Genomic DNA, 11629 nt, shown 5'->3' with positions numbered 1-11629 from the left:
TGACCAGTTTATATTTATGGCCCCTAGTTCTGGTTGTTGTGTATGTACCTTTAAGAGAGAACTGTTTTACAGCTCCTGTATACTGTAGTACCGGCAGTGACCACACCTGTATATAGAGCCGGAGCAGGCTTCTGTACTTCAGTCGTGAGACTACTCTACTCTAGTAAACACCTGTTGATTGTTAAGTTACAGCCTCCGTGTAGTTCTTGGGGAAACATCCTATTTAAAGAATCACGGATCTAACACTGGTCTCACCCTCAAGTGGAGACATCTTCTCTACGTCTACCCGATCAAACCATTTCATAATCTTAAAGACCTCCATCAGGTCACCCCCTCAGTCTTCTCTTTTCTGGAGAAAAGAGCCCCAGCCTGTTCAGTCTTTTCCGATGGGGTATAACCTCACAGTTGGAGTGTAACATGTGTGGGATTGTATCCATTGAGTTTCCCAGTATTCAGTGGGAATATTTGGGGGGTTTGGGCAGGTGGGATGTTGAGCTTGTTTTGGTAAAATGGAACTGTCCAGTTTTGGGGAATGGAGAGGTTAGTTGGTGAGTTTGTTCGCTGAACTGGATGTGAATGCTTTCGGTCGGTTCTCATCACCCTTCCTGTTTTGGGTTGGAGGTGAACGGTTCGGGGTCTAGTGGTTGCCTTTCACTCTCCCAGGGTTGTACGGGAAAGGTGGCTCTGGATGACGTGTGCGTGGAAATGCGCAGGCGTTGCAGATTGCGGAGCTGGGTTCTGTTTGTGAGTTTCGGCTCCGGCTTCCACCGTACTTAGAGCAGCCAGCGAGTGTTGGAGTCATTGAGGCTACAACCCAGGCAAGGAGTAGGGAGACGTTTTGTGTGTGTGCGCGTGAACGAGGCCAAGATCGTAAACAAGGCGACTAGCTCACTAACCCGGGCAGGAGCTCGTTATCCCGGTCAGCTCCAGCGCTATGTGGCCGGGAACCAGGCGCTGAATCCCCGTTGGCTCCAGGATTGTGCTTCGGCTTTTTTTTTTGAGGGGGGCGGGAATGCAACCAGTGCAGTTTGTGGTTCGGGACCAGGATTCCGGTGTTTAGAGGGACATTACTAAGCGGCTGAAGGGGCGAGAGGGAGTCCCGGCCCCAGCAGCCTCCCACGGTCTGTCCCAATATCCATGGGAGTTCTCAAACTCGGCGCTTGCCTTGTTACTGTTCTTCGGGACCATGTTTGCCAAAGAAAATGCAGCTTGTAGGAAATTCCAGGCGAATATCTTCAATCAGAGTAAGTGTCAAAACTGCTTCAAACCCCGAGAATCGCACCTAACCTCCGATCAAGATTTTAACCAGGTGAGCAAAAGAAATAAAATAAATCTCTGAACTCTTCCCCGGTGTGTTTGTAAACGGATTGGCCGCGTTGCCAACATTTTATCACAATTTTTGTTTTAATGATTTGAGTTCAAACCATTTTTTAAAATAAATGCAACAGTGTCAGAAAATGTACAGAAGCAATGTATTGGAGGCAGAGTCTGAGTTTATGACAAGTTCGGAGCTGGATTCAGACTCGCTTATTTCTGTAGCATTACTCACCCATTTCCTAATTGTCTTTCTGTAAGCCTGGGCTCTCTGTCTCGCCTTATTTGATCTAAGAGATAATTTGATTTTTATGTAAATAACTATTAGTCACAAAACCAGCGGCGCCCACCGTGTTTACACTTTGCTAGGCTGCAGAGCGGATTGTGACCAGGCCATTCAGTTCAATATTTGAATGTATTTACATCCCCCGCAAGCGCTCGGGCAATTAACCCTTGCAATTTCGCGCGATGGCTCAGCACGTTCTATCCTAGATGTGAACAATCCGGAGAGCGGATTCTTCGATGCTCTAACTTCGATCTTATTACAGTATGGAGTTGGTGGACGGTTATATAATCCCACCTTTCTCCCAGTTATTGTCCACTTGAGGCTGGGGGACTATCCCTAGTGCAGTGATGTGCGTGACCGACGGGCCATATAAGTTTCTTGTTCTCCAAAATGTAGGAATACAGGAGCGGCTTTGGGACCGTGTCGGATACAAGACTCGAGTTTTCTTCATTCCCCCTTCAGTGAAAAGTTAAACGGATTGTCTCCTGAGACCCTGTAATTTGATGTCATCAGCCTCTATAATGCTGTGTTTATATAATCGTTTTATTTATTGTGGGAATTGCTTCGTGTAATCCCAGACCTCAAAGTGCGATGGGTAATCTGTATAATTAGATCTCGGTCCTGTACTTATTTTGACTGATTTATATCATTGAAATAGCACAAGGTCAGGGCCGCATTTAGCTGCTGTGCAGTGAGGTAAATAGATTCTGCCTAGGGATTTACCCACAGGAGGTCTCCCAGTTTCTAGCAATAGATTTTAAATCCTGTATTTCACGCCAGCAGGTGAAGACACTTTATGCCAAGTCTCTGAAAGCTAGCTCGATAGTAAAGATTTAAAAAATAATCTAATCTAGGGAATGCATAGCAGGTCCGCCAGTATCTGAAAAGAGAGGCAGGTTAAGATTCCTGATCAGTTCTGATGAAGTCTCTCTACCAGACATCTTAATCTGTTTCCCGCATCTTCTGTTTTTATTTCAACTTTTTAGTTTAAAAAAAATACTTGAGCTGAATTATTGTTTTGCTTTGAAGGTTTGAGTAAATTAAAGGATGCAAGAGTAGAGGTTGTGCTATATCCCAATAATCCACTCCATTTAAAATTCCAGTGATATCTCGGTAATCTATTTCATTTTGAATTTCCATTGATATCCCAGTAATTTACTGCATTTCAAATTCTAGTAAATTATCAGTGATTATGTCTCAAATTCAATCTTTGGTTAAGGATGTCAGCACGCATTGGCTCAATTTGAATGCCCCGTACGTACTCAATGCCAGATCTAGCTTGGGGCAAATATGTTGGCAACAGGTCATAATTATTATAATACTATATACATAATATATTAAAAACCTTATATCTACACACATTTCCTATGTCAATTTATCCCATTATGAATTCCTGTCCACATTTATAATGTAAACTGTAGTTACACCCTCCTTCCAGCAATGGCAATGCAGCATCTCAGTTTTGCAGCTCCTTAGCCTGTACCTGTACTAAGAGAAACTCCTATGCTGTAACCAACTCTATAGATTCCTAATATGTCATCAGCTTTGTAAAAGTACTTTTTTTTTAAAGTAAGAACATATTGTATGACTTTAAAATTTGGATTGAATTATACGTGCTTGCCATGGTCCCTCAACCTCTAACTTCACCTGAAGACACCCCGTGTGCAGGTTTAGTTGATAGTGACTCAGTTAAACTGTTCATGACACCATCGTGAGTCCCTCAAGGACATTGCAGTTTCGTTATTGCCTGCATCTACTCTAATTTTGTTTCTATTTTCTCCTTTCCACTCTTGAAAGTGCTGATTCATGCTGAGCTACAGTTCTACAGGTACCAGCACCTCTCCCAAATGGTTTCTCTTCATGGGTGGGCCTAGACATTGGACGGAACTTTGAGGCCCAGCACCACTAGTATAGGGTTTTCATATAGCAGGCAACTGATTAGAAAATTATGGGTGCTTTGTCTGCAATTTTTAATCCATTGATATTAATGGGAGGAAAATTGCAAGCATGGCACCAATAATTTTCCAATAAAGCTGCATGCTGTCTGCCAGGCCCTGCTGGGATACTGTACCATGATGCAGCAAACAGACAGAACAGACTTTTATCCAATTCAGCCTTTGCTCTCCTCCATCCTGGTCGTTCCCCCTGATATGGCCCCCATCTTTGCTCCCTCAAGTCTAAGCGGTGCATATCTGGCCATAACTAGTTTAGCCATCCATCACCAGATCTTGCTAGAGCACATCAAGCATCATTGGGCCTCATTGTCCTTTGCCGAAGTTGTCCACTGCTCCAGGATCATCTTGGAATGCAAAGATAACCCCAGCTCAGCTTCCACATGTATGCAAATGGCACCCAGCTCTACTGTCCACCACTTCTCCACCTCTCCCCTGCCTCTGTGTTGTCAGACTGCTTGTCCAACATCCAGTCTTGGATGAGCCACAATTTCCTACGCTTTTGGTCTCACCACAAACTCTATACCCTTGTCATTAATTTCATTTGCCTTTCCTGGCCATTATCTCAGGCTGAAAGAGACTCTTTTCAGCTTCGGTGTCATATTCAACCCTGAGTTGAGCTTCCAACCCCAGATCTACTGCATCCACCTCTAACATCACTTGCCTCTGCCCCTATCCCAGCCCATCTGCTGCTGAAACCCTCATCCCTGCTTTTTGACACCTTCAGACCCAATGCTCTCTTGGCCGACCTCCCATCACCCACCCTCTGTAAACCAGCTCATCCAAAACTTTGCTGCCTCTATCCTATCCTGCACCAAGTCCTGCTCACCCGATACTCACTGAGCAGCATTGGCTTCTAGTCCATCAACACCTCAAATTTTAAATTCTCGTCCGCCAACACCTCAAATTTTAAATTCTCATCCTCGTGTTTAAGTTCCTTTATGGCCTTGCCCCTCCCTGTCTCTGTAACCTCCTGCAGCCCTTCAACCACCACCACCATTGGCAGCTGTACCTTCATTTGCCTAGGCGCCAGGCTCTAGAATTACCTCCCTAAATCCCTTTGTTTTACTACCTCTCTTTTTAAGACCATTCTTAAAACTCACCTTGACCATGGTTTTGGTAATCCCTCCTAATATTTCTTTCTTGGACGGGACAGTGTGCTGAATGATATGGAGCAGGAGGTGGGGCAGTGTGTTGAATGATTACATAGAGCAGGAGGATGTGATAGTATGCTGAATTACAACATATGCAGGTAGCGGTGTAGTGTATTGAATTATAATACAGAGCAGGCGAGGGACATTATGCTAAATTCCAGTATGGTAGAGCAGTTGTGAATGATAAATGAAGGGGTGTGACTGCTGAATGATATGAATGGGGTGAGGGAGTGTTCTGAATCATAATATGGAGCGGAAGTACAGCAGTTTACTCCGATACGGAGTATGGGTGGGGCAAAGTGCTGAATGATATGATGCATAGAGTGAGGCAATAGGCTGAATGAATGATATGGAGCAAGGGGGTGGGGCAGTGTGCTAAATGATGGCATAGAGCAGGGGTGGCAAAATAGGCTGAATTTTGGTACGTGGGCGCACGCACACAATTCCCCACACTGAGTTCTTGGGTTCAGTTGCATTGTAAAGTACGGCATGTGCAGCAGTTGGGCGCTTTCTCACGGGCTTTGAACTGTTCTTGGATATAGAACTGAATTAGCAGAGACATGGGAAAGTATAAGATTAGAAAAGACTGCAGTCTATTTTGCTGGTGCAAAAAATGAATACTTCTCAATTGCCACTTGCTCAAATATGTATCCAAATCTTCCTTAAATATTTCCACACTGTCTGCCTCCATTAACCCCAGGCAGTCCATTCCATACAATCACTACCCCCTGTAGAGTAGCTAATTTATACTATTTGTGGATCTTCCCTCTTTTAAACTTGATCCTGTGTCCTGTGGTTCTGGAGTTTGTGGCAATCTCAAACTTGGTATGTGGCAAGGGGAGTGGGAAGGAAGAAGTGTGAAAGAGAAAACTTACAGAACTAGAGGTCGTGAATTTGCGCTGATAATATATTTAACTGCCTCTGTACATATTCAGCACTTCTACTGAGACTGGAATTAGTCAGTGTGAATATTGTCATGTCACGTAAACATTACCAAGACCTTACTGACTGTTTTCTGTAGTGGTATGGTAACATGAAGAGGGCAGTAGCAACATACCCCTTACGATCTGTATGATGGTTGCCATATTTTGTTTATTAGAAAGTGAAGGTTTTCAATTACAAAAAGCCATGAAAGTAATTCAATTAGCGAGAGGTTCTTGATGATGCTGATAGGCATGTAGTATTTACTCCCACCGCTTTACTCTTATTAAACGAGCCAGTGTTTGGTAAAGTTATACTGTAGTATCTGCTATATTTTTTGTGGTCAAAAATTATCCAATGCTTAGAAAATGTATGAACGTAGAAATTTTAGTGTAGGAGGAGATCATTTTGCCCTCCTTGTCTGTGCTGAATTTAGGTCTTGTGTTGATTTTATGTAGTCCTACTTTCCTGCTTTCTCCCCATGCCTTTTAATATTTAATTATCCAATACCTTTCTGAATATTGTAATCAATCTCAGCATCAATTGCCATTGGTGGCAAAGCATTCCACATTCTGATAACTCTTTGCATGAATTTTTTTTTCTAATCTCTGCATTTATGTATCTATTGTTATCTTGGGATTGTGACCTCGTGATTTACCTATCAATGGCAATGATCTGTGTTTACTTTGTCTATTCCTTTTTTCATGTTGAATACCTCTATCAAATTTCCTTCCAATCTTCTCAGTTCAGGAGAATGATGCTCTAATCTGTAACTATTCCTTGTATCTCATCCCTGCTATCATCTTGATAAATTTGCAATGTTCTAGTAAATTGCACGTGGTGTTGCCCACAGTCAGTTGACGGTTATAAGTTTTTTTTTTTACGTACAAGATGGCGATGGAGTTAGGAGGGACTGAGACCTAGTGGCCAAAGCCAGCAACTCCATCTTGAGAGTTGACCATGCAGAATTGAATGGGAAATGTTCGCAACAATTTATAGTGGTAAATATTGACAGAAAAACGTGACCAAAAATAATGAGCAAAAGTAATGTTTATGGATAGCAAGTGCATGCCCTATGCAAGTTTAGTTATATATTCCAATACCACAAGCCACTGCCTGCTAGATTGAGAATCATCTATTAATGATAAGGATGGGCAATAAATGTTGGCCATGCCAGCGACGCCCACATTCCATAAACGAATTAAAAAAAAAACTCTCTGCTGTTTCTCTTTCAATGATCTCTATGTCCATACCATCAGTTTTGCTTTTACGGCATGGGCTTAATTATCTCGACCAATTTCTAATGTCGTACTTTATCAAATGCTTTTTGGAAGTCCATATAAACTACATCTACTGAATTCTCTTCTCCCAGCACCCCCCCATCCCACCTACATTCTATCAGGTTAGTCAAACATGACCTACCCTTCACAAATCCATGTTGAGTATCTTTGATCGGTCTATGCCCTTTTAAGTATTAACTTATTTGATCTCTAATTATAGTCTCTAATAATTTTCCTACTACTGACTTAAAGCTAATCAGTTGATAGTTGCCTGAGTTATTCCTTCCTTTTGCTGGTGTTGTGAAACCTGATACTTGAATAGTGAACTCTCACTCCCTTTTCGCACTGACGCAGAGAGAGAGAATGTACATGTTGGTGCTCAATTTGACAACATAGGACTGGAAACATGCCTACAAAATCTATGTGCCAATTTAGATTATTCAGATGTTCCAAATAACAAATTAATATTTCCCTGCCTGGTTGAAGAACATAGAGTTGATTTGAACTTTAGTGATCAGCATTGCACTACTACAACAACAACTTGCAATTATATAGTGCCTTTAACGTAGAAAAACGTCCCAAGGCGCTTCACGGGAATATTAAAAGACAACAAAAAATTGACAACGAGCCACATAAGGAGAAATTAGGGCAGGTGACCAAAAACTTGGTCAAAGTGGTAGGTTTAAAGGAGGAAAGAGAGGTAGCGAGGCGGAGAGGTTTAGGCAGGGAATTCCAGAGCTTGGAGCCTAGGCAACAGAAGGTATGGTCACCAATGGTTGAGCGATTTATAATCAGGGACACTCAAGAGGGCAGAATTAGAAGAGCGCAGATATCTCGGGTGGGTGGTTGTGGGGCTGAAGGAGATTGCAGAGATAGGGAGGGGCGAGTCCATGGAGGGATTTGAAAACAAGGATGAGAATTTTGAAATTGAGGCGTTGTTTAACAGGGAGCCAATGTAGGTCAGCAAGCACAGGGGTGATGGGTGAACGGGACTTGGTGCGAGTTCGGTCACCGGCAGCCGAGTTTTGGATGACCTGAAGTTTACGTAGGGTAGAATGTGGGAGGCCAGCCAGGGGTGTGTTGGAATAGTCAAGTCTAGAGGTAACAAAGGCATGGATGAGGGTTTCAGCAGTGGATGAGCCGAGGCAGGGGCGGAGACGGGCGATGATATAGAGGTGGAAATAGGCATTCTTAGTTATGCTGCAGATATGTGGTCAGAAGCTCATTTCAAGGTCAAATATGACACTAAGGTTGCGAAGAGTGTGGTTCAGCCTCAGACAGATGTTAGGGAGAGAGATGGAGTCAGTGGCTAGGGAACAGAGTTTGTGGTGGGAACCGAAGACAGTGGCTTTGGTCTTCCCAATATTTAATTGGTGAAAATATCTGCTCATCCAGAACTGTATGTCAGACAAGCAGCCTGACAATTTAGAGACCGTGGAGGGGTCGAGAGAAGTGGTAGTGAGGTAGAGCTGGATGTCGTCCGCGTACATGTGGAAACTGACGCTGTGTTTTCGGATTATGTCGCCAAGGGGCAACATGTAGATGAGAAATAGGAGGGGGCCAAAGATAGATCCTTGGGGGACACCAAAGGTAACGATGCAGGAGTGGGAAGAGAAGCCATTGCAGGTGATTCTCTGGCTACGATTAGATAGATAAGAATGGAACCAGGTGAGTGCAGTCCCACCCAGCTGGACGACGGTGGAGAGGTGTTGAAGGATGGAGTGGTCAACCGTGTCAAAGGCTGCAGACAAGTCAAGAAGGACGAGGAGGGATAGTTTACCCTTGTCACAGTCACAAAGGCTGTCATTTGTGATTTTGATGAGAGCCGTTTCGGTATTGTGGCCGGGGCTGAAACCTGATTGGAGGTTTCAAACATGGAATTGCGGGAAAGATGGGCACAGATTTGGGAGGCGACAACACGTTCAAGGACTTTGGAGAGGAAAGGGAGGTTGGTGGTTGTGTGCACTTAGGGAAGTGATGAGTATAGAATACAAACCTCAGCAAAAGACTGGATGGAGTTGGATGAATATATAATCAATGTAACCCCACCCCACCGCAACTGAAGGCAGAATTCATCCAAAAGAGCCTATTTGAGTCACGAACCAAATCAGAACTGCAGGTAAGTGGAAGAGCTATACCCCTTGATCCAGCCACCTGAGTTTTGACAAGACTGTGGAGAAGAGAAACAACTCCCATGCTAGGATACATTCTTGCAACATGAGTACATAATCTAGGCTAATACTTAAGTGTAGTACTGAGGGAATGCTGCTCTGTTGGAGGTGCCGTCATTCCAATGAGATGTTAAACGGAGGCCCTGTCTGCTTTTTCAGGTAAAAGATCGCCTGGCACTATTTGAAGAAGAGCAGGGGAGTTCTCCTGGCGCCCTGACCAATATTTATCCCTCAACAGCATCACTAAAAGAGATTATTTGGTCATTAATCTCATTGCTGTTTGTGGGAACTTGCCGTGTGCAAATTGGCTGCTGCATTTTCCTATTACAACAGTGACTCCAAAAGTATTTAATTGGCTGTAAAGCATTTTGGGATATCCTGAGGTTGTGTAAGGCGCTATATAAATACAAGTTTGTTCTTTTTCTCCTGTATCATTTCCTATACATAAAACTAATTGTGTAATTACCATCTGCCAGTTATGAATTTCATACTGAGATGTGTATCCCAATGGTACCAGCACCTGGGGTGCATTCAGTGCTGGAACCAAGCCTCTTCTACTGGCCAGTCAAGGTAATGGCCACACAAGACTTGTCCTTAATACAGTCCTTTCTCCTTTATAAACAAGAAACATAAGATATCTACAGAGATTCCCCAAGATCACAACTCTGATTATATGCACAACCATGATATAGGCTGCTCTCAAACTTACAGGATTTCTGGAGACCTGGTTATTATCTTCCTATTCCAGACTTGTTTGGTGCAGTCTCAGGCTACCTTCCAGTTCATTCATCTACTGCTCCACTCCGTCCTTGTGCTATGTTCTACATTTTCAGTTTGAACTATATATTCTCCCTGGTTCCGCGTCATCAGTCTCTTCCATATGTGGATCCTGTGTCCCTTACAATTGGGAATTTACCTTCACTGGCCAGTATCTAGTCCTACGATAGTGTGATTGGGAGCCATAACAATGAAACCACTTGTTATATGAACTAGATACTGTAATGGCTCGCATGCCTCCACATGCACAGCTCCAATCCACTGAAAGGCAGATTGAAAAACACTAATTTAACAAGGCTGATTTACAACCAATAACTGAACAAGCTGATTGACATTTACCTAACATCATCATGTTTTTGTAACACGCCTCGTAGCATAGAAAATAACAAAATCCACCACACTGTTCCTGTTAGTGGTCTAAATGCATTCTTGTGACTAGAAGACTATCTGCAACTGTTTGCCCCTGAATTTAAGGAGAGAGCCGTCTATCTTTAGGTCTGGCTTCCTTGCCAGATCACACAGACTCCTTGATTCTGCTTCTTCATTCCTTAACTGGACAGGAAGCTAATGGCTTGATCTCTGACTGTCTCCCAGCTCTCTGTGCCCAGAAACTGGACAACTGAGCCCACCAATCAAACCAGCTACTGCCACCTAGGTGAAGGTTTCATGGCAATTAACTCCTGCTGAGCACAAATGAATAGGGCCATTGCAACATTCTGTGCACGAATGTTTAGAGGGATGTTCTTAATAAACCACCATTGTTTCAAGCAAATTTGATAGATGTTATGCCTGAATTCTAATCTGTATCCCTAGCTCGTGGCTGTTCTGTGGATTTATTCCCCTAAATTTAACTTAATAGTAATATTTTATTACAAATGACACCAGAATCCTTCAGTGACCAAGTCATCAAAAATCCTGAAATGTGGCATGCTTGTTGATTTTTTTCTTCACTCAGGTTTGTATCTTTTGGAAAAAATGACGGAAAGATACTTATTCCAACGTACAACTGATGTCCCATTTGTTGGGTATTTTCAAATTTTGCAGTGGTGCTCTGTGACGAACAAATTGAGCACTTTTGTCTCGTGGGTTATTTCGTTCCTGATTTTACAGATTATGGCACATGAAGGGTTTAAAAACCCAGGTTCACCCACAAACAGTGGCCAGCTCATTCAAAGGGTAATAGCTCAGAACCTAAGTGGGTTGTCTGCATGGGCTTGTATGGGACTTGCATATGCAGTTAGTAATTTTGTGATGGATAGCCCAGTCCAAATGACAGTTTGATTGGTACAGTATCCTCCTGTATCTTTTTAAAAATTAGTTTGGCTGTTGATCTAATGTAGTTGTGAAAGCTACAATTTCTGACATGCCTTTACAGGATCTTGAATGGGTTGTTCAAGGATTCTGGCACCGATGAATGAATCGAGCCATCCTGGGGCGGTGATTCGTGATTGACTGCTGTGTCTAAGGTGAAGATGGGAGTCAGGCCTGTGATGATGGCAGGGCCAATCATTTTTTGCAGTCGGTTTGACGGACCAGTCTGTGACCTAGAGAATCTGAGTGTGGTCTTATCTGGGGCCATTTGCTCCCAGCTCATCAGTCATTAAGGCCAGCAAAGAGACTGTATGAGATTTGGCTCAGTGGTAGTGTTTTGCCATGTAAAAAGTGAGTAGCTGTTTACAAAGATCAAAGAACTTGGGGAGTGGGGGGGAGGAAATTCGGTTGCTTTGCGCCTCCCGGGTGCAAAGCAACTAGGGCCCGGGCGCGGCGCCACTAA

The 11629-nt window shown here is 43.3% G+C and overlaps 1 protein-coding gene across 12 annotated transcripts in view; it reads left to right on the top strand.

Annotated features, from left to right (window-relative positions):
- The first annotated feature begins 470 nt into the window (after positions 1 to 470).
- The window catches only part of LOC147110302 (myosin phosphatase Rho-interacting protein-like), a 205232-nt gene continuing 194073 nt past the window's right edge, over positions 471 to 11629 (top strand). For 4 of the 12 annotated variants that reach the window (XM_086000163.1, XM_086000168.1, XM_086000162.1 and 1 more), the window contains exon 1: positions 473 to 1309. In XM_086000163.1, the coding sequence (XP_085856289.1) occupies positions 1187 to 1309 (123 nt within the window). In that variant the 5' untranslated portion in view covers positions 473 to 1186. Of the gene's footprint in view, positions 1310 to 11629 lie in introns of all 12 variants that reach the window. The other 8 variants (XM_086000161.1, XM_086000157.1, XM_086000156.1 and 5 more) reach the window with 6 other exon arrangements.

Source organism: Somniosus microcephalus, chromosome 11 (genome assembly GCF_052327205.1).
Source record: "Somniosus microcephalus isolate GS21.2 chromosome 11, FLI_Smic_1.0, whole genome shotgun sequence".
In the NCBI taxonomy this organism is placed as follows: domain Eukaryota; kingdom Metazoa; phylum Chordata; class Chondrichthyes; order Squaliformes; family Somniosidae; genus Somniosus; species Somniosus microcephalus.
Note: the sequence above shows the minus strand (reverse complement) of the source record. Positions and strands in the feature narration are given on the sequence as shown.